Raw genomic sequence first — 23,057 nt, forward strand, 5'->3', positions numbered from 1 at the left:
TTACTCACATGAATGTTATCCTTAAACGGCACGCACGTATTCACCAACAGGTAAATTATTCTCTGGGGCTCCTACTCCCAAGTCCTCTACTGATGCAATTTTTATTTGGGGGAAGGGAAACCAGAGAGCGTCAAATACTCCAAATAACCAAGAATGATGCGCGACGAGTCTGTAGCAAACGCGACTGGGAAGATTCCAGGATCCCGCTGCACGTCCCCGAGGCACCTGAGCTCTCTCGGAGAAGGTCCCTGCACAGGCACAGGGCGGCGGGCCGTGCTCGTTACCGCGGCCTCTCCGGGGGCCGAGCGCGGGGCACAGCGAGCTGCACACGCACACACAGCGTCTCCCGCTCTCCCTGGGCTACAAAGGGAAGAGGAACGCGGTCGCTAGGGGGGGAAGCTGCATCCTCTGAAGGGAGATGGTCCTACCTCCCGGCCGAGGACGGCGACGGGAGAGCGGGAGAGCGCAAGAACGACGCAGCCCCTCACACACGGCGGCCGGGGAAGAAGGGTGCTGAGAGGGCATCTCCCGGGATGCCCTCCCGGGACTCGCCGGCACCGCGTTTCCCGCCCCTGAGGATCCCCATCTTCTACAAGGAGAAGGTTTATTTCGGGGGGGCGAGAGGGCGAGGACGGGTCGTGGTTACTCACATGGGCTCCAAGGTTTTGCTGAGCCAGGATTTCAGCGCCTCGAAGTTTTCTATGATCATTTTAACCACCATCCAGAGCGGCCCGGGCCCCCCGCCTCCCCGCCAGCAGCAACAGCAGCAGCAGCAGCCCCGGCGGCGGGGTCCGCGCCGCCCGCCTGCCGGCACCCCGGCTCCCGCCGCGCCTCCCCGCACTCTCCGCCGCCTCCCGGTTGGGCAGAAGCCGCCCGGCAGGGGCCGGAGGCCCAGCGACACGGAGGGGGCGGAACCAGTCGAGCAGCGGCTGCTTTCCGCGGGCCCCGCTCTCGCCGCTGCTCTGCCGGGGAGCGAGTCCCGGGCGCTGCGCGGGTCCCCCCCGCCGGCGGGCGGCGCGGCCGAGTGCGGCGGCGGTGCGGTGCGGTCCGGGACGGGCGGCCCCCCCGCCGCCCTGAGCCGCAGCGCCCGACACAGCGAGCGCCCGAGCGAGCGGGTAAGATGGCGGCGCCCCGCTGTCGCGAGAGCCCAGAGTCTCGCGAGGCCGGGCGGCGCGCGGGGGCTGCCGGGAGGCGGGGCCGGGCGGGGAGGGCGCGCTGCGGGGGCGGGGGGCTCTGTGGGGCCGGGGACGCTCCCGAGCCCACGGGCGTGCGGCTGCCTTGGCTGGACGGAACTGTGCTCTAGGGACAAAAGAAATACCGCTGTGTATTTCTGGCATTTCAAACACCCGACTGGTGTTTGAAATGCGCATGTACTTGATTTGTTTCTTGGAAACGCTGATAGCTTTACCTAATATGATCACAGAACGGGTGAGGTTGGAAGGGACCACATTGGGTCACCTGGCCCAGCCTCCCTGCGCTGGCAGGGTCATCCTAGAGCACATTGAACAAGGTTGCATCCAGATCGTTCTTGAATAACTCCTTTGAGGGACTGTGCAGGGTCACCTGCACAGTCAAGAAGTTCTTCCTGAGATTCAGGTTCTGAGATTCAGGAACTTCCTATGCATCATTTTCTGCCCATTGCCTCTTGTCCTATCGCTCAGCACCATTGAACAGAGCCTGGCTCCATGCTCTTGGCACCCTCCCTTCAGATAATTATTAATAAAATCCCCCCTCAATTGTCTCTTCTTGAGATTGAACAGGCCTCCCTGAGCCTTTCCTTGCAAGAGAAATGCTCTAGCCCCTTAATTCACAGCATCTGGAGCTACTCCAGAAGCTCCATGTCTGTCCTGTACTGGGGAGCCCAGAACTGGACACAGCACTTCAGATTTGGCCTCACCAGTCCTGAGCAGAGGGGCAGAATCATCTCCCACAACCTGCTGGCAATGCTTTTCCTGATGCATCCCAGGATACCATTGGCCTTCTTGGCCACCAGGGCACACTGCTGGCTCATGGACATCTTGTTGTCCATCAGGAACCCCAGGTCTTCCTCAGCAGAGCCACTTTCCAGTTGTCCATCTAGAACCCCAGGTCTTCCTGGGCAGAGCCGCTTTCCAGCAGGTCACCCTTAATCTGTACTGGTGCTCAGGGTTATTCCTTGTAATAAACCCACAGCTGGACACAGTTGCCTCCCATCCCTGATCTCCCACCAGCAGAGAGCAGCCCCCCAATCTCCCGGGCAGCCGGGAGTTGCTGCAATAAGGAACCGCACTCTGGACTAGCAAGAAGGGAGGCACAGCCAGTACTCCATTGGCTCCCCACATGCAAATTCCCATAAATGTTTGTAACTAGAAAAGGGAAAACATCCAAAATATTTGGGATTTTTTGGTGGTTTTTTTTTTGTTTTTTTTTTTTTTTTTTAAAGAAGATGTAGGACCAAAACAAAAAGTGCTTGAAAATACAGGAATTAGCAGCAAAGTTCTGTGTCTTCCTGACATCGGGGGGGTCCCAGCTCCTCAGGGTGCACCTGGTGAGAGCCCAGCCCACGCTGCTGCTTGGACACCCCATGAACAGCGGCAGTGGGAGCACGTAGGACAGCTCCCTGCACACCTGTGCCCACCAGTGTGGCACCTTCCCGTGGAAAGTTATGTACGTGCTGCTTTCTCTGGTGCCCGGGGTTAACCGAGCACTGAAAGAAAATATTCCCGCTTGATGTCCCTCAGTCAGATTTATCTGCGCTTTCCAAAGATCCACGTCTCACCTGAGCTTCCGAGCCAAGCATTCTGCACAGGCAGCGCACAAAGGCAAGTGTTTCTTCCTGAGCTGCCTGCCTGGCAGGGTGGGAGAGGAACTGCAGGTAATTCACTGTCACTGAGCTAAATGAGAGCTGGAGGAGGCTAAGGCCGCCTGCACACAATTATTTGTGATTTGATTATCATCTTAGAAAGTTTGTTGAAGACACGAGAGTGTGGCAAGCCAACCAAATAAGCTGCCAGCTTAGTAGGTACTTTGGTGAGGACTTCCCAATTACAAGATACACTTCGGTTTCCCTGCACAGTGGAGAATGAACAGCACATCCTGTCAGTAGGCAGAAAATCACCAGAGCCTGAAATTTTCTGGAGACTGTTCTATAAACATGTAAAAAGTCCTTGACTCACAGTCACCAACTTGTAGGTTTACTCCCTGTGAACATGTAAAAAGGGTCACTAACCTTGGGATTCTGATGGGTCTCTGAAGGGACAGGCACATAGAGATTAGCCATTGTGATAAGAATCTTAATTTGTTTTTGGATCTGTCCCCTCAATCCTTTGCAAAAGCCAGTGTCTAGTGAAAATAAGTTGGACGAGCACTGCATTCAGACAAGCACTGCAACTACCTTTGATCCTTGGATATACAGCAGCCAGCAAAAAACCACAAACTCTAAAGCTTCCCCACATAAATGTATGGATATAATCACAGTAGCAACTTTTCTGATATTTCATTTTCTAAACTGCTTTTTCAGCCATTTGGGAGTAAAATGCTGTAAGTAAATGAAAATAGTGATCCCAAAAAGTTTTTCACAAATACATTTTATTCACTGGATAAGACTTGTCTGCATGTGGTAGTTTCTGAACATTTCTGTGTTTGTGGAAGTGTGCTGTGGTCACACTTCTGTGGTAATATTCTGAAATAAATAAAATAAATAAATAAATAAATAAATGCTGACTTTCCCAGTTCTAGAGTTTGCAGACTTGAAATCTCAAAAGCCTTATAAATATTTACATCCCACATCTTCAGAAGTGACTGCAATGTTTTGTAGCATCTTTTGGGCAATGTTAATTTCATTTCACAGCTGGAATTACAAGACTACAAAATGAAATTATTTAATAGATCTGAGGAAATAATTTTCTCTGAAATATAAAGTGTCTTCTATGTATAAGGTGGTTTCTATTTAAGATAGAAATACCTTTAGGTTCTTAATAGTTTTTAAAACACACACAAAAAAGGAAAAGTTTTTACTTAAACTTCATTCACATGTGAAATCAGTATTTTAAAACAAAAATCATAAAGATCATGTTTCATTTAAGGCAACATAAGAATCTGTACAAAGGGTCAAAGTAATAATTAACTTCTACAGTGTCATAATTCTGTAAGACAAATAAGTTTTTATTTCTCCTGTAGCTGTTAGATATAGAATGTTATGAAAATAAAGTAATGCAAGTCTAATTCTCTTACTTAATTCATACATCATAGACTCCTAACAGCCCTTTTGGCTTATGAAAACTTTGTTAAGTTCTTCAGAGTAATATAGATGTTTTCATGTGTGATAACTCCCAAAGTTCATAGGGTTGGTGTGCACTTAGTTTGCAGTAATCTTATCTAACTCAATGTAGTGACCTTTGATGTCTAAAAACAATGGGTTTATTTATTCACATTTTTATTGGATCACCTGCTAACATGAGAGCTGAATGTGGCCAGTGAAGTTAAGAGAGATCAATCCTTCTGACATTTCTTGAGATTTTATTTTCGCTGACTCCTCTCCAAAGCCATTGAACTTGTGCTCATAAGCAATCTTTGTCAATGTTTAAAGATGCAATTTTTAGGTGTTAAAGATTTTCATTTGAAAGCTGACATTTTCTTAACTGTCCATAGATGTCTTTTTAACCCAGATTTGTCCCTCTTATTTTAAATACAAAAAGCAGCTGTAGAAGAGAATAACTTTCAGGCACATCATCCATCTTTTTGCCAAACCTATACTACCTTCATTAGTCCCTGTTTCTCTCCCTGTTATGGAAAAAAGAAAGTTAATTCTTCTTCTTTTTTATTTGTTTGTCTGTGGTTTGGTTGTTTTGGTTTGGCTTGGGTTTTTTGTTTATTGAGTTTAATTTTCTTTTGAAGACAAGCCAGACTGGTCTATGTCATTAAAAAACTCTTCAATCTATGCTTCTAACACTTCAGCTTTTTATTTAGGAAAATGCAATGGCATTTGCAATTGTATTTAAACATTCATCTCTGACTGGAAGTTTTCTTCTAGTGTTAAATGTGATTCTGGTTTTGTGTAGCGGGTATAACACACCAGACTTGGGGCTCCTAGTGTCTCCCAGAAAAAGCATTTCAGCATATAGACCTCAGGTGTATCAGACTGGATGACCTAGAGATCCAGGGTTCCTTGTCCCTGCAGTTTATCACAGCCCCTAGCATCAACACACAGGCTAAAAAGTAGGGCTGCTGAAACTGGATGGCATCACGATGGGTTGATGGAACTAAACCATTTTGTATGTTGTTCAGATTTTAGTTTGTACTGCATTGAGTTTTGGGGCTTGCCATTGGTTGCTATCTAGACATATATCTGTACATGTACTGCCTCTACTTTCTGTAAAAGGGTCAAATGACATTTCTCCTGATGCTCCTTGTCTATGGTGAGTTTCATTTCTGAAGGTGTCAGTATGAGTTTAGAGAATCATTTCACAGAATTGATCCAGACCTGAAGACTTCCCCTTCCATCCTTCACAAGTAGAGAATCAGTTTATCAGTTCTTGAGCATCTGAAAGCTGAGGCACTTTTGCCTTTCCCCATGAATGCACTTAATAGTGCTTCCACAGGTATAACACTTCCACAGGTATAACAAAGCAGGTCAGTTTTGTACTACTCTTACTTGATTATGGTCCAAAAAGATCAGTGTTTATAGGAATGTTTAGTCCTTTGCTTTTTTTACTATTGACTTCTGCATAGTGAATTTAACCAAATAGAACCATTGCTACTTAAAAAGCTGGCTCTGTAGAAGCTCTCAGAGCAGATGGTCTGTAAGATGCAAATGTCTTCCTCCAACCTTGAAACCAAAATTTTAATTATTAAATAAGCTCTGGACATTAGACAACTTCCTTGTCCATGGTCTTTCTATACAACAGCCCTAAACTTTGGGATTATATCTCTCTCTGGCTTTCTCTTGCTGCAGGAAGTAGATAGGTGACATAACTGGAGAAGAGGGATCTACATGGCCGTACTGAGCAGGGGAGGACTCCAGAGGTGCCTTCCAACCGAAACCACCCTGTAATTCTCTGCACTTTGTGCAGAGTGGCCCAAAGCTGCAAGTATTTGAAGTATTTGTAGCTGTTGCATGTAGCATTTAGCTTGAGATTGCAAGTCATAGAACAGAGCATTGATTTTTTGAAATGACCCTAACAGTTGTTCAGCAGGTTTTCTTGAAAGCCAAGGTTGCAACAAATTGCTACCATCAGAAGTCAAACCTATAAATTTTGTGGTTTTAATTATTGTTTAAATACAGAGACCAGAAGTGGGATATTTAGTTGATATTTAGCAGGATACATCACACTTCTGAAGTGTGTATTGTATAACTCTAAATGGCTTTGTGTTTTGAAAAGTAGGAAGTGTTGGTTTTGTAAGTCAAGATGCTGGTGTTTTAGAACCTCATCAACTTGTACTAATGCAGGGATAGCTTGTTGTGGACTTGCTCATTTACTTGTACCAGCACAGAGGCAGGGTTGCTCCACTTTGCCAACGGCAGCAAAATTAAGCTTAACCCCTGCTTGTGCCTATAGGAAGGATGACTGACAAAGGGGCCAGGGTGTAATTAATACCTCCCTTTTCTTCCCAAGTTGCAGAGTAGCAGGAAAGGAAATACATAGCTCCTAACTCTGCCCCTATGACACCAACCAGCAGAACTTCTTCTTCCAGAAATCTTCGTAATAGAGTCTCAAGCTACTGTGTCATTCTGGTTTGCACGAGCAAATAATTATGGGGCAGAACCACGCCTGAATTTATGCCTGCATGTGGGGTAAGAGGCTGCCCACATTCCCCAGTTCCTTCAGGCGAAACGCTGTGAAGGAGAGGTTGAGGCTGGAGGCAACTGTGACGCTGCTGATGGTGCTGTGGTCTCAGCTGTCATGTCATGAAGAACGTATGCTGTGGTTCGGGATTTACTGCTCAGGAAGAGAGGCTGCCTCCCTAGTAATTAACTTGGTCCATCCCAGATGTTATTTTCAAAGTCATGTCGGGAGTGTGTCTTAGACACCACCTAATGTTCTGCCCCAGTTTTGAGTCACACTACACAGTGCGTGGACAGTTGATTCCTGGAGTGGCAGATTTTTGCTTAGTGCTGTCTAGTGTATTTTGCTTCCTAAATCTTGTGGGGAAAAACAAGAGGTATCCTTTCCATTTCAGATGTTAATAATACAAAAATGTAGGAAGAAGCAAGCAGGATCTTTATTTTGTCCTTCCTGCTACCCCTCATGCCCAGTTCACCTTCCTATTAAATTTAACGAGAGGAGAGGAAAATTGTTTTCCCTAGTTTTTCTGTAGGGTATACCACACTGGAGAGAAGGCATTCCTGAGTCACAGTATGAACCTCATTGCCCCTGAGATGGCTCAGCTATCTAAGAGCATAATAAAATTGTCATGAATGAAAAAGTAATCTCATGTGCCAGAATGTACTTTATCCTTTTATTGTGAAACCACTAATTTATTTTTAATTATAAATAAATATATTTTCTTAGTTAAGACTGAAATAACCAGCCATTATTAAAGGCTGCTGAGAAGCCACATGACTAATCCAGTAAGGATGGCTTCATCCTGCAGATGAAAGAGCTCTGTGTTGAATGTAGTAGAATCACTCCAAAGAATTTTAAAGGATACCTTCTGTCATATTTGAGGTAGAAGTTATATTGTTCACACCACCTGTTATTCTTGTACATAGTCATGTATGGTGATGTGATAAAGTCCTGGTTCTATGAGTTCTTCCTATATAAATGTACACATAAATTGCACCTGAGAGGATGAAGTTGTCTTCTTTTTATTTCTGGTACTGTTTGGTTTTGGGAAGCTACTGGGTTTACAATTACACAATTAAAAAGGATCTAATTTTAGCATTAAAAAGGTTATTTAAATCTTCTTTGTGAACAATTTATTAGATGAATAATTATTTTAAATATTTCAGATTGCCCACCATGGAGATCAGGATGTCTGCAACTAACTATTCTTAAAAATTACCTGCAGTATTTCAAATACTGAAAAAACTGCTATTGTCCCTTGTGCAAGGCATTTTTATATTCTTTAATTGTCAGATCTTGGGAAAAACTTTCAAGAAGCTTGGAAATAAAATATTTTAAAAATAATTTTAGTTTCCATTCGAAGCAACTTCTAGTTTTTCTCGTTGAGGAAGCTGAAACAGTGCATTGCTTCACATTTTTGTTCTTTCTGTTGTGCACAGGCTTCAGCCTTGATATTTTCCTGCTTTTCCTAGGTCAATGTTGCTGCAGAGCCAGGAGAGGGAGCACAGACATTGCCGCTTGTTGGTCATGCTTTTAGAGGTAATTTGGATTATTTCCAGAGAAAAATCACTAAACTTGTTTTAATAGGAGGCATTGTGGAATCCTCTTTTTATACTTTTTTTTTTCCTCCCAAGTTTTTGAATAATATTTAATTAGGGGAAATAAAAAACCCCTGCAATTTTTATGAATGGCTGGTATAGTATTTTAACATTTTAGAAACTTTTAAGGAGTATTTTTGCATTTTCTTCTGCAGACACTGAGGAAGATGAAGTTTACCAGAATCCAAATATAGGAGAAAAACTTGATTCACTGCAGTCTAATGTTAGAAAGTGTCTTTCAGTGTGTTTTTATAGTTTTGGTCTAACTTCAGATCATATGTTTATACAGTAATTTTCAGGTATGAAAAAGATTATTTTAAAGACAAAAGGTTACATAAATTCTCTCCAACTTTTAATAGCAATTGTTAGAACTTCCCATATCTCACCTCTGTCATAATTTTCTCAATTTCTTGGTTATAATTTGTCATACCACCTAGCTATTCCTGACTTTAGAGACAAAACCATTCAAAAGTGCCTTGTTTCACCTTGATAATAATTTCTACTACTTAATCATTGATATAGGAGAGTTGCTGTAGAGTTCCTGTAGCAGAACTGTGGTGAAGCTTTTGTAAAAATTCCCTGAATAAAATAAAAATCTAATCTGTGAGATGGCTTTGAAGTATTGAAAAAATATTCGCTCATGTCTTTGGTTCGAGATCTGTAACAGCATTATAAGGATGACATCTTACAAGTCAGGCAATGCCTGAGTGAAGGCTGCCCGCTGTCCTGATGGCCAGCTCTGTCATTCAGGGCCACAAACACTCTATCCCAGGTGCTCGGGAGCAGGAGACTGGCTTCTCACTCAGACTGCATGAGACAACATGTCAAGTCACTTCGTAGCTCTGTGTGTCTCCCCATGGCTGCTTAAATACTCAACAGATAAGATCTTATCACCTCTTATCTGTGTGTAGAGGACTCATAGGTGAAGTGATGGTAGGTGTAGTAACACAAATTATAATTATCTGGCCACACTGATCACAAAATGGTGGTTTAAAATTTGCAGTGTAATGAGGGAAAAGGTCAGTGAAGTCACTACCCTGGACTAGAAGAGAGCAAGCCTTTAGTTGCTGAGGGAGCCAGTTTAAAGCCTTTGGAGGATGCAGGGCTTTCTGTGAGAGCAGGTTGGTTTTGAACAACTACCTTCTGCAAGCCCAGGAGCAGGTAATGCCATATTGTGGGATTCACATTCTCTGAACCTGAGAGAAGCAGAGAGAGAAGCAGAGAAAAAAATTATCAAAACAACTCTTATCTCATTTGCTGCACCTGTGTTGTTCACAAGTGGAATGCATTATGGAAGATTGTTTACCTGAGGGGAATTGGTAATTGGATTCTGGTGCGAGTGTTTTGATTCACTGATCAATTGACTCCGTGTGTGTGTTGGGACTGTCGGCTGACGGTCACAAGATTCTGTGCCGTTGAGTGCTTGGCAGATTCAGTTTAGATGTAATGTAATATAGTATAGAATAATATAGTGTAATAAAGTAATTAATTATCCTTCTGATATCCATGGAGTACTCCTCATCATTTCTCCCTGCCACGAGGGTCGCCTTGTTTACTATACCATGGTATTGTAAGTCAAGCAAGTGGGACAGAGGACCATTTTAGCTGAACTGAGAACTCCTTTTGCCACTTGGGTGGAAGAAGAAATTGTATCTTCTCTGGAAGCAAGGTCGGGCTTTGCAGGAAGAATATAGAGCTGTAGTTTTCATGTGTAGGGAGAAAACACTAAAGGCTAAGAGTTGAAATTGGTCAGCATTGTGTCAAGACAATAAAAATGGCTTTTTAAAGTATGTTCATAGCAAGAAAAAGTTTAAGGAAAATACTGAACCAAAACCTGATGAAGCTGGCCACCTGACAAATGGTGATAAAGAAAAGGCAGAAGCATTGAATGCTTTTTTTGAGTCAGTCTTTAGTATTACTGATAAGCCTTGGGGTGCTGAGTCACTGAGTCACAGGGCTGCAGGAACAGTGGTTATCCATTTTAGGACACCAGAATTTATAAGGGACCAGCTGCATCAGCAGAGTGTTCACAAGTCCATGTGACCTGATGGGAGTCATCCCAGAGTTCTCAAGGTGCCAGTGGATGTTATGGCAGGACCTCTCTTGACCATCTACCAAAGGCCTTGGATGTCTGGGGGGGTCCCTACTGACTGGAAATTGGCCAGTGTTATTCCCATCCACAAAAAGAGCAAGGGAAGATAGAGACATTTTTTCTACCCTCAGTTTCTGTAAAAAACACTGTGGAAGATTATACTGGGTACTACTGAAAGGCATTTAAAGAATAATATAATCATCAGTCACAATCTACATGGGCTCACAAAGAGAAATTCCTATTTATCTATAATTTGATATTGTTCTATGACAAGGTCATCCTCATGGGTGAAGAGAATGCAGTGGACGTAGAGTTCTGCATTTTAGAAAGGCTTTGGATACTGTCCCTCACAGCATCCTTCTGGACTAGTAGTGCGATTGTGGGATGAGCATGGTGCACTAGGTGAAGAACTGCCTCAATGACAGGGCTCAAAGCGTTGTAGTGAATAGGTGGTATAGCAATACAAAGTAAATGAAGGTTTCCCATTCTTATCAACTTTTCCAGAGTATGTTTACATTTTCTTTTGCAGCGTCTGAGGAAGGTAAAGCTTATCAAAATGGATGAAGCTTATCAAAATTTATGAATCACAGTGGATGAAGGGAAGACAGGTATATTAAATGCTGATACAAGAATACATAATTTTCTCAGAAGCTAATCTGAAACTGGACTACTTCCCAGAATAATCAATAAGTGTACAAGGATTTTCTACCTGCTGTTTATGCAAAGTTCTGAAGGATTTTCAGATATATTTTTATATAAAAGATGTAGCACTTCTTATACAAGAAAACTAGTTTTGTATGGAGTTTTTTGTTGGTTTTGTTCTGGGCTTTTTTCCCTTTAGGAAAGGCAGAAGAGGACAATCACTATTTATATAGTTCTATAAAACACTCTGATCTGGTCCACAATGGTTTGTTAACTGCATCCAACTTCTGATTCTTAGCTAAATGCGGGTTTTTTCTTACCTTTTCCCACATTGCAGCATGGACCCATCGTGTGTATCTCGTGTATATGTCATGTGGTGTGACAGAAAAACACCTCTTTCAAAAACTCTCCTCTTTTCCCGCTAGAGGGCTCTCCCAAAATACTCATGAGAGACCGTTCCATTGACTGAGACTGCTACTTTAAACAAACGTTTTTAGGAATGTTTACGTGTAATGGTAAGGGCTACCCTGCAATGAAATGAAATGTAATGAAATGCAAGGAAATGAAATTTCTGTCAGGTTTTGGGGGGGGGGGGGGGGGAGGTGGGGGTGTGAAAAAAAGAACTGGATAATGATATTTGCTCTTCTTCTTCTTTTTTTTTTATTTTTCTGTTATGTAGGTATGTATTTTCTCAGGTTTAATTAAAAAAAAACCCCAACAATTCTATGCATATTCTGAGGAGTGATGCTGTCAGCATTTTAGATATATAATTCTTGGAAATGTAAGAATAAATAGAATTTGTACACAAGTATTTGTATCTTCCTTATCAGCCATATTAATATGTCCCCAAAATTGTTGGCACGATAAACCTTGACTGTGTTACAAATCTGAAGCCAAGCACTTGTACCAGCACTCAGTAAATATGTTGTTCAACTAAAAATAGAAATTACTGTCACCAGTAAAGTGTATCCACAAGGGAATGATATATCCTATAAATATACTAAGATACGTGTGGATTACTTTAATCTAATGAAGTGTTTGTAAACAAATCCACAGAGAGCTTCCTTTGAATGGAGGAAGTAAGATGAAAAGAAAAGAAAGTTCAAGGGAAACTGCTAGATAAACTTCTTAATATTATGCCTTGATTAAAAAGAAAAAAGCAACAAAAAACTTTCTTGTATGTTGTGCAACTATTACATTAAGAACTTGTGCATGATTGTCCCTACATAAGTCAATCAATTTCAGAAAGAATTTGAAAGTAATGGGATTTCTTCTATATTTATCTTATATCTAAAAATATCAGCCTGTGGTTTCAAGTATTTAAATTTTCCACCTGAGATACTTGAAAAGGGACAAATGTTCAGAGGGTGATTGCTTAGTTTTCTAAATGTGGCATTTTATCTAAATTGGGCACATTTATAATTCAGGTGAGGTTCCCAAAAACCCACTCAAAATAACTGATGGCATTTTAAAATTTAGGCCATGGAGTCAGAGATATGAGAACATTTTAAAAAGAATAATTTATTTGTTTTCTATATTCTGTTTCCATGTTGATCTGTAATCAGGAAATCATGGTTAGAAATCACTTTGATATTCATGGTGAGGAACACATTCAGTGCTGGCAGGTCAGGGTGCAGCTGCAGTTTGAGGTGCAGGCTGAGCTCTGGGTGTTGGAGCCCGAGCCAGGAGGCTGTGAGCTGCTGACCCTTTGCAGAACAGGGGGCACAGGGGCCAGTGGCCCAGCCAAGTGACCGGGAACTCAGGAACATTTAGCTGGAACTTTACCATGCACAGACTGTGAGTGTATGAAAGCCCAGAGAGTCCTGTGTTCAGGGTCTGTCCTCAGAGGCACCAGTTTGGCCTGCTATTCTGTGATTGTACCATGATTAAATTATTCTCTATTATATTATTTTTGAAATCTGATGGATGAGCCAGTATGGAAACCTGGTCTGACTGTGTGAGAGTGGGGTGTGTAGGACATCGTGATGGGCACTTGCCATCTTCCTGAAGCTGCCCATGGTCTTTGGTTCCAGCAGTGAAAGTCTCAGGTGGTGGGAGTGTGACAGCCAGAGTGACTCCTGGATGGTCAGACAGGGAAGTTTCCTTAATGTTCAAAGAACTTTGGCAAAATTCACACATAAAATTCTATCAGAAGTTTTAAAACTATTGATAATAACGCAGTCACAGGTTACAACAGGACTTCTACAGAAATAATTCCTTTGTATTTATTTTCAATAAACATAGACACAGATACACAGAAAAGGATATCTTTCAGCTCCAGAATCTGACTCCTGTCAACATTTATCACAATCTTGTTGGTGTAAAAAACAGTGCTCCTCACTATTTATTCAAGAGGGTGTTGAAAGCCTGTGGATAGATACCATGTCAAATTAGGAGAAAATAAAGGGAAGACCCAGCCCTGCTGACTGAGGAGATCTCAGCTAAGCCATGCGAGGAAAATACCAGCTGGCTTTGAAGTCCAGCCAGATTTAAGTGGGTTAAATTAATTCATGTATGACCCTATTAAAGTCAATTTTTATATGGAGTCAGTGGGCAGTTTCAGCTAAGCACATGAAATTACTTTAGAAGTGATAACCTCATTTTTCTTTAACAAAAGTTATAAGTTAATAAATTATAACTTAAGAGGAGTATAGTTAATCTTCCCACACATAAACACATACAAAAACTATTTTGTGAAAAAGTGAAATTAAAGAAGTAACATCTTAGCATTAAAAAAAAAAAAAAACTGCAGACATTTTCTATTGATTTTCTCAAGGTTATAGCCCAAGATTATTTGGACTATAGATAGACCAACATCTATGTGGCAAAAATAATCCAATATATATTGGATAATTGTTCTGCTACAGGATAATGAACAGGAAGAAAAGACAAAGGACTTTCATATAGTTAGACAATAAAAAAGTTGTTGGTCAGATATACTGTCTATGCTTGGCCTTTTTACACTGTAATTCTGGCATCTTCTACAGGTAGAGGTAAAGGTCCTATTTCTCTGTTATTTATTGATCTTCAAATGTTTGTGTTTGTGCAAATACATAGAAATTAGCTGTGTTCATGCCTAAACATTATCCAAAACATTAGCTACTGATACTTTGAGGCATACACAAAGCAATGAAGTACAAGGCCATCGTAGGGGAAGAGAGACAGTGTTATAAGGAGAGACTTGGATGAGGAAGAAGCGTTATTTGGTTCATAACATTGCAAGCACTTCTATGAATATCAGTGGTACAACCTAGAATAAAATTATCCATCTGCATCTCCTGGTGCTCAATACACAGCTGAGTCTGCTGCCTGCTTTACAGCTAGGCTCTGTCAGGAAGCAGCAGCCCTGGGATACTCTACAAGGCCAGTGGGGCTGGCAGCGGGGAGGAATGGAGGGGCTGGCAGGACAGCAATTCCCATCACCCAAACAAGGGGAAAAGGGGAGAGGTGGTGATGGGAACCAGGTCAGCCAGCAATCCCAGCAACTAGACATGTCCATGGGGATGAGGCAGGGGTCTGGAAAGTCAAGGGAAGTGTGTGGGGATTGTGTCTGTGACAAACTATTAAGGTCAGCTACCACCCAGTGATCTCCAGGAGAGCCTATAGTGGTGAGGAAAATCCAAGGTCATAGCTCTGGTATAATGAACAAGTGGGTCAGAAAAGGATTTTTGCAACCATTCAAAATAATGATACATGGTTGGTTTTTTTTTGCTTTAGTCAGCATTTCGTCTTGAGTATTGAAACACTGTTGTTGCCAGCAACATGGCAAAATGCTACGTTGTTGTTTTTCTATTTGACTGTTCCTATTTTTTGAAATACCTACAAGTCACAGCAGATGCTGAGAAGTCAGAATGTCAATGCTTGGCAAAAGATTGTAGTAGGAAAGTTTAAAAGCTGAACAGAAAATAGCAATATTAGGCCTATTTTCCAAGTGAGAAGGAGCACTCACCCAAAATTATACAAGAAGAACTAAACTTTTGTTTCACAATTTCTGTGCAAGGCATGTCTTCTGTCCAGCATTTGGCTGATTAGTGGTCCAGGTTCCTTGGTTGTGACTAGCAGTTGTGTATTCCTAGCTGGAAGTAACCATGACACAGAACTGGAGTTTCTAGGGGATTTCTTTTCTCTGACCAAGCTGGGTGAACCGTTTTCACTGCTTAAGCAGTGTGTGACCACAACGATAATGTTTGCATTATCAAACCCAGGAATATTTTCATATTTCTCAGGGAAGATGCACAGCCAGCTAAAGGCACGGGCGGATTGTGGCACCAATTTCTTATTCATTTGTGAGGGAAAGAAAGAAGTACTGAGACTAGACAAAAACCAGAGACCCACAGTGCCTCCAGGTCTGATCTGTCGGGTTCAAGACTGCACAGCATGGCCCCAGCAGGTCAGACAGATCAGACATAGACACAGAGACTTACATGGCTCTTTAGATCTTATCCTAAGCAAAAACACTTCTTGATTTGAGTTTTTTCCTGCCACCACTTTCTCCTCAAGTCCCTTATTTTTCCCTGTGTTTAGCCCCTTCCTGCTGCACACACTGATTAGTGGGCTGCACAGAAAATTTATGATGCCCCATCCCCTGAAGAGTTCAAAGGCAGGCTTGATGGAGCTTTGCGCAACATGATCAGTGAAAGGTGTCCCTGCCCACAGCAGGGGGAGTTGATCCAGATGGTCTTTAAAGATCCATTCCAACTCAAAACATTCTATGGTTTTGAAAATACTGCATTCAGTTTTGGACTCCCTGGTACAGGACATTGAGGTGAGTTCAGCGGAAAACCATCACAGTGGTTGGGCCTGTGAGAAGATGCTGCGGACAAGAGCTTGATCAGCCTGAAGAAATCTTGGCTTTGGGGACACCTGGTAGAAGCCCTCACCTAACAGAGCCTGGGGGCAGGTGAGCTAGGAGTTGAAGCCTTGTTCTTCCCAGTGGTGCATGGTGAGAAGAGATGACAAGCACAAAGTGAGACAGACTGGACATAGGAAAGAATTTTTTCCATACGAGGACAGTCAGGCAGGGAAGAAGGCTGGCCAGCGGGGTTTTGCCATCTCTGGCCTTGAAGGTGGTCAAGACTTGACTGGACACACACTGAGCAACCTGGTCTGGCTTCAATGAGCAGGAGATTGGTCTGGAGGCTTATTGAGGTCCTTTGCAGCATGAACTATGCTGTGTGTTTATGATCTGTGTCTCTGTTAGTCACCTTGGTCTCCCTTTATAATTAACAACATTTCTAGGAAATTACTACTTGGACCTATTTATTATGAGTATTTATTTTAACTGGGAGGAATGGTGCTGTACAACTGTTTCTTCACTATGAAAATGTTCAGACAGCTAACTCAGATCTAATTATCAAGATGTTAAGTGTCCAAAACTAGGTCAGGTTAATCCCATCTGGGTGTATGTGCTCCCTGAAGGGCCCAATTAGATTCCAGGGAGGGAAGGAGGGAGTTATTTCTGTACAGCATTAGAGCAGTTAAAACACTTCCTCCAAGAGAAAGATATCTGAAATCTGGAATGCATTCCTCAAATCCTTATATTTTGATCCAAACCTCTTTGATACCAAACTAACAAATGTGTAGAACATGGAATTTTCCATCTTTTTGTTAATTCTGTCTGATTTTTTTTCCCTTTTCCATCTCTGGCCTCTACACCTTACACAAGACTGTGCTCTCTGCCCCTCTCTTCCATAGATGCATGGCTTCTTCCTGAACCAGCCACACGGCCAGCTCTGTTCCTCAGGAATGGTGGGGCTGCTGCTAAACCTATCTTCTGTTGACACCAGAAAAATTATAAATAGCTGATTTAGGTGCTTCTGCTGGGACTCTGATTTATGGAAAAGGGACACAATCTGGTTTTTAAATTGAATTATTTAAAAATATCTTCATGTAATTTGTTAATAGGCTAGAGAAATAACGTTCATGCCACTACAGCATCCTGTCCTTTTTACTAGTGTAATGGTAACTCAGCATGAACTCTTTAATATATTTTGTAGCTTTATATATAGACAAAAAACAGTGGCATGTTTATTTATGTTGCTAATAATGTGTTGGCAACACACAATACAATTAAGTACATCAATAAATTATCATAGGGATAATAATGTTGATTTTTTTTCCCCCTGAAAACTCTATTCAGGTTATTTGTATGAAAAAGGTTAATAGTTTTCCATCCATTTCAATGTATGGATCTACTACACAGGCGAAAAATATCTTGCTAGAAGTACCCTTGCCGTTCTTTCCTGGTTTTATTACAGAGCCCATAATTCCATGGAGTGTCAATACGACTTTGATTTCTAGGCTTTTCTAAATCATGCCTTTAGCTTAATAATACCCATGGTTTTTTGTGCCTTCTTAGTGTTCGGTGCTTTATGACCTTTGTTTTCATGCCTATTCATTATACCAAGGCACTTTGTGTTGCTTTTCTTCTATCACTTTGCACATTATTACCGTTTTCTTTTGTGATCCAAGCAACATCATCTCTGCTTGTAATAATTCAAAGCAAGAATGTGATCCTGCATTTGAAAATTTACATCTTCCTAACACAACTCCTCCTTCTATGCGGTATATTTTGTTTTCAAACATTAGCACCCTGAGGCACATGTGTGACTGAACCTTGGGAATGTGTACTTCCTTTTGAAGTTTGTTTGCATTGCTAATTCACAACAGGGTGCAAGTCAGGATTCCATAGCGCAGAAAAAAGGACTCGCTACCATTCTTTTATTTTGGCATCTTGCTCATATGTATCATATGTATGTTTTATTGTGTAATTATTGCAAACTGTAGACTTCACACATATTGATAGATTTATTTTGTACTAGTCCATTACAGAAAACTCTAACTTAACCTAATCTTTTTTATTATTTTTACTTGACAACATTAATGCTGTTGCAAGGTCTTCATTGGAACATCGGCTGTACACAGGAATCTTTCTTTGCTAACATGCTTCAGTTACTTGCCTGAAGGCCACTGCAGAAGAGTCACATTTTCTCTTTAGGAACCATAGATATCACTCAGTAAAATTAATTACCATTATGTCACCAGAATTTTTCTTTCAAATATTGTCTCTTGACCATGAGTGGCCTAGGAAAGGTCTTGCTAGCCTAAGTTTATTTTTTTCATGCTGGTGTTGTTATCATTATCTATTTAGGATTAAAAGACTTCTCTTCCTCCTTTGTAGTTTTCTTGCAACTGTGGTAGGTTAAATTACTGAATGTATTTCCAATAGACATTTGCAGAAAAAAGAGTCAAGACTTACATGTCAGCCTTCTGTTGTCTTTATTAATGATTTTTACTGAACTCAGTCCAATTATTTAGTTTGAGCAGTCTCTAGATATGGAACTCTGCAGTTTCTCTTTCCATTAAATTGAACCAGACAGTACTTTTTTGTGAATATGTGCTGAACAACCTCGTACTTTAATGGTAGAAATTAAAATAAATGCTATTAAAATGTGCTTTCATACAAGCTTTCTATGTTTTTCATTAAAGGCCTGATTGTTAAAACTGATATTAATGTCTATTTATTAAAGAAGGTATTGCTCAAATATGCAAGGAACTATGCCTGTGCCTCACATGTAAAAAATATGCTGTGATAAAATAGAAAGTGACCTTTGATTAAGACACTCTCACTTGAATGCCTGTGACTATTTCAGAGAGAAAAGATCTTTAGAAACACAGATTTCAGACTTGCTAAAAACTTGATAACCAGTAAGCTGGAGTAATTAGCTAGATTTTTTTGTGTGTCCATGAAGAATGAAAACCCCATACTAGATTCTTGCTTGTTTCATTTTATAGAAAAATAAATGCTAGTGACTGGGTTTGCCACTTAATATTCCATTTTGTGTTTTGATGAGTCCAAATAAAAAAATATGTTTATATGAGAATATGTAACCATTTTATGCCCTATTTGTAATAATGCCTTTCTACTTTGCTAGGTGTTACTCTTTTTATAATTGTGTTACTGCTGTCAGTAACAGTAATATGCATTTTGAATATTACATAATATTTCAAATGGAATTTGGAGTCTCAAAATCCATGTACAGTCCTTTGCACAACCTGGACATGAAGATAAAAAAATGAGAATCAGGATTTCTGTAGTTCTCATTACATGAAGTACCTTCATTAATCTGATTGACGACAGTATAACCTATCAGGAAGTTTTCAATATTATAAATGTAAATTATATAACAAATATAAATTACATCTTTATATGATTTGGGAAAAATAATCTGTGGTTCAGTTCTGCTTATTTCACTGGTATAATGAAAGGATGAATCTTACCCTGCCTGTCATCTCAGGGAAAAAAAAAAAAGAAATAAAGACAAGAAAAAGAAAAGAAAAGAAAAGAAAAGAAAAGAAAAGAAAAGAAAAGAAAAGAAAAGAAAAGAAAAGAAAAGAAAACCAAAAACCTCTCTGAAGAACTGAGAAAAATACAGTAAATATTTCCCAGCTCCTTTTCTATCTGTGTTTGTGCAGCTGATGTATTGAGGCCACTCAATTGAAGATGTGAGCACAATAGGCAGCCACTCTGATAATTGTACCAGATGCTTAAAAGCTTCTCCTCTAAGTTTTGTTAAGGATTTTTTTTTTCCTTTCTCTGAGAGATCCTAAGTCTTTCTCAATGGGAAGCAGTGCCTTTTTGCTTACTTATGGAGGAAATTGAAGCCTTCATCTCAGCTTTTGTTACTATTTAGCTGCTGCCTTTTACAGCAGAACCCAAAAACATTGTTTCAACATCTCATGTGTAGATAATTCTCTCCTTAAATCATACCAGAAGTAAATGTTTTAGACAAAATACATTTTTTAATAGCAAACCACGAGGAATAGCAGCTCCTTTTATGAATCCTTTTCGTTTTCGTTCAAACAGAAGATCAGAAATCTCCTTAATTAAGTTTTGATTTAAAATTATTTAATTCAGTTTGAATCAACTTTCAGATTGTCATTGTCAGCTATTACATAATTAGTCACGTCCTCATTGCCACTTTGTGGCTGTGGTAGACTTATGTAAGGTAGACCACTGTTCTCTTTCTCAGGCTTTCTAAATATTGAATAGAAGGAATCTCAAAGCAATCTGAGGTCTGAAAGAATATTGTTGTCTTAAAATGTGTCATTAGACTCTGATACACCTCTTTAATGCTCGCTGGATAATGAAATTTTCCTGTCTCTAAGTTTCCTCATGTAATGCTGATGGCAGTTCCTTTCTGATTAGTCCATCTGTCCTTCCATGACACAGCCCCTTCAGTACATCTCATGCCACTCACTTGTGCTGGGCAGTGCCTGGAGATATTTGAGGAACTAAGGACATATTTCTGCCTAACAATGAAACAGAGCAATTCACAAAGGTAACTTTATAAGAGTTGTCTTTGAAAAGTTCATGATTTCAAACCAAATAACTACTTTTTTTTTCTTTTTTTTTCTTTTTTTTTTCTTTTGCTAGAAAGCTTAAACAAGCATAAAGAGATGCAAATACTTCGTACTTGTCTAATATTTCTTCCTTTTTAAATATCTTTGCTCTTAACATGGACATCTTAAACCTTTTACTTTTAAACCAGCATCACAATCTGTTTTTCCTGTTCTTTATTGATTTATTATCTTGTGAAATGTCCAAGTTTCAACTACTGTGCGACAGAGATCAGAAGAAAATCCCAAACTCATGGAAAATAATGTGGGGATTGACTCCCAGGAACTACATATACCATTTTTTTACCATTGTGGTTTTTTACCATTGTTATTTATGTCCAGCAGAGGTAATCACACTGGTGCCAGTGGACTACTCAGAGTAAGATACTTTTTAATACAAGCAAGAGGATCATAGTCTGCCTGCCTAAAATATACAGTGCAAGGAGCAAGACTGAATCCACAAAGGATTGCACAATCAAAGTCTGCCTTTCACAGGTTAATATGTAAACATCCTATCTGAGAAAGTGAGGTGCTGAAAAGCTGGAAAGGACATCCTAGTCTAGTGGGAAAGATATTGTGGGAAGGATATAATGGGAAGGTCTTTTCTCACTCATATTAGTGTAAATTAAGCAAGTGGATTAGGCTAATCTGTAGCAAGCAGGAACAGTGAAAGAGTAAAAAGCCCAACCAAATGAGAGGCTCTGTTTTTAGAAATCCTGAGCACCTAGCTCAATTTCAAAATACTGGAGATAATCCTCAGGCACTTTAATTTAATGCTTTGTATCATTAAAGTGCAAATATGATCCCTAGGAGAAGTGTGGGCTTTGCCCAGCTATCTAGTTCTTAGGCATGGTATGGGGAGCAGCATGGGTAAGGGACCTTTCCCAACAAGCAGTTTAGGTCAGGTCACCCTGTTCAGGACAGCCTCTCACATAGCTATGGGGGTGAGGGCTGCTCCATGCCAATTGCCTTCAGTGCCAGCGAAGAGTCCTTGGTACATTTGATTTTTTAATATAGCATAGCAAGCTGATGTGGAAATTTCCAGTGCCTGACAATTTAGAAAGTTCGATTGCTTAAGTTGAATGTATGGATTTAGGGCCGAATTATAGACTTATTTTTAAAAATACATTAGCCTGAATAACTGGATGAGAACAGGGCAAAGAGCTCTTCCTTAATGAGGGAGGAAACTTGATGGCTAGGAGACATGCCAGATGCCACTTGCCAGCTGGAGCACTCCTTCTGAGCACTGTATTGGCTTTCCCCTCTTCTGGCTGCTCAGTAAATGCCCAGAAATGCTCCCTCTATTGCCCGTTTGTTATAATTTAGGCACACAAAAGGACTTAAGTTATTGTCAGCAAATTGTTGTGAATAAAACAGCAATACTAATTACTTGACTTGATTTGCTTTTCTTCCTTTACTGTCTTTGATACAGCAATGCATCTTCCAACAAGTCATGCCTAAAAACTAATTGATAAACTAACAAGTTTCAGGCTGCAAACATGTAAAATATATCCTCATGTTAAATACTCAAAGTTGGAAGAAAAAGACACTGCACAGACACTTCACTCTTTGAACTGTACAGCTGCTTTTGGCTTCAATGAACCATGAAAATATCAAAGGGATAACTTACAACTCAGTATTTTGATGTTCATCAGTCCTCACATTGCTTTACTAAGAAAAACAGTGGCATCAGTATTGCAACAGCAACACGTTACATGCTTCAACTTTCTCTTTTCTGTTGGTATGACTGTCTCAAATAATTTATTCTGTTAAAGAACACAGAATCTTCAGCGGTCCTTGTGAGGTGATGATCCTTTAAAAACTCAAAGTGGAAAACTTTTCAGGGAAAGTGAAAAAATCAGCTCATTTTGTATGAAAATGACATTTGAGTGTATCCTTCCCTTTGAAGGATATTTATTCTTTCAAGGTATTCTTGAAGAAGGAATTGAAAATTTAAAGGAAAATTATGTTCTATAAATATACAAAAAATGAAATTTACTGACCCAAATAGAAATTAGCATTAATTTTATAATATAATAATTTTATAATATAATTAATAATATAAATAATATAAATAAATAATATAAATATATAAATAATAATTAAATTAATTTTATAATATATTAAATTGTCTTTCTTACTCAAATGTTCCATCTGTAAAAACAACAGCAAAAAAACCCTGTTAAGAATCTTGTGTATGAGAAAGTATTTCATAATTAATTTTTGGTACTGAAGTTATCTGAAGAATAATTATAAGCCTTCAGTTTTTGTCCCCAGGCCTTAATTTACTCTGTCCCCAAATAATTCTTAGTTAATGCTTGTAGTAATTTAGTAATTTCAATTGCTTTAACTTACTAATATTTATGTTTACAGGCTGGTGGCTAATATAATTTGTCAGCTTACAATAATAAGTTTCTTCTTGTTGCTGGTATTGATCTCAAGTTATTTTGTTGAAATCCAATAACTCTTCTCCCCCCCCCCCCCCCCAATCTATATATCTTATTCCATAACCAAATTATTAGCATATCTAAAAAGAGGGTGGAACTCTTCTGTAGTTGTGAT

The 23,057-nt window shown here is 40.2% G+C and overlaps 1 protein-coding gene and 1 long non-coding RNA gene across 4 annotated transcripts in view; one reads left to right on the forward strand and one right to left on the reverse strand.

The window, feature by feature from the left end:
• RBM26 (RNA binding motif protein 26) overlaps window positions 1-1,144 on the reverse strand; it is a 50,616-nt gene extending 49,472 nt beyond the window's left edge. For all 3 annotated transcript variants that reach the window (XM_038130226.1, XM_038130232.1, XM_038130218.1), the window contains exon 1: window positions 651-1,144. In XM_038130226.1, coding sequence (XP_037986154.1) covers window positions 651-721 — 71 coding nt within the window. In that variant the 5' untranslated portion in view covers window positions 722-1,144. The remainder of the gene's footprint in view (window positions 1-650) is intronic.
• Window positions 367-11,611, forward strand: LOC119698389. The gene is made up of 3 exons (XR_005256153.1): window positions 367-602; window positions 8,237-8,303; window positions 10,984-11,611. It is a non-coding gene; the product is annotated as an uncharacterized LOC119698389 (long non-coding RNA).
• Window positions 11,612-23,057: the final 11,446 nt, after the last annotated feature.

The sequence above is a fragment of the Motacilla alba genome, chromosome 1 (genome assembly GCF_015832195.1).
Source record: "Motacilla alba alba isolate MOTALB_02 chromosome 1, Motacilla_alba_V1.0_pri, whole genome shotgun sequence".
NCBI lineage: Eukaryota > Metazoa > Chordata > Aves > Passeriformes > Motacillidae > Motacilla > Motacilla alba.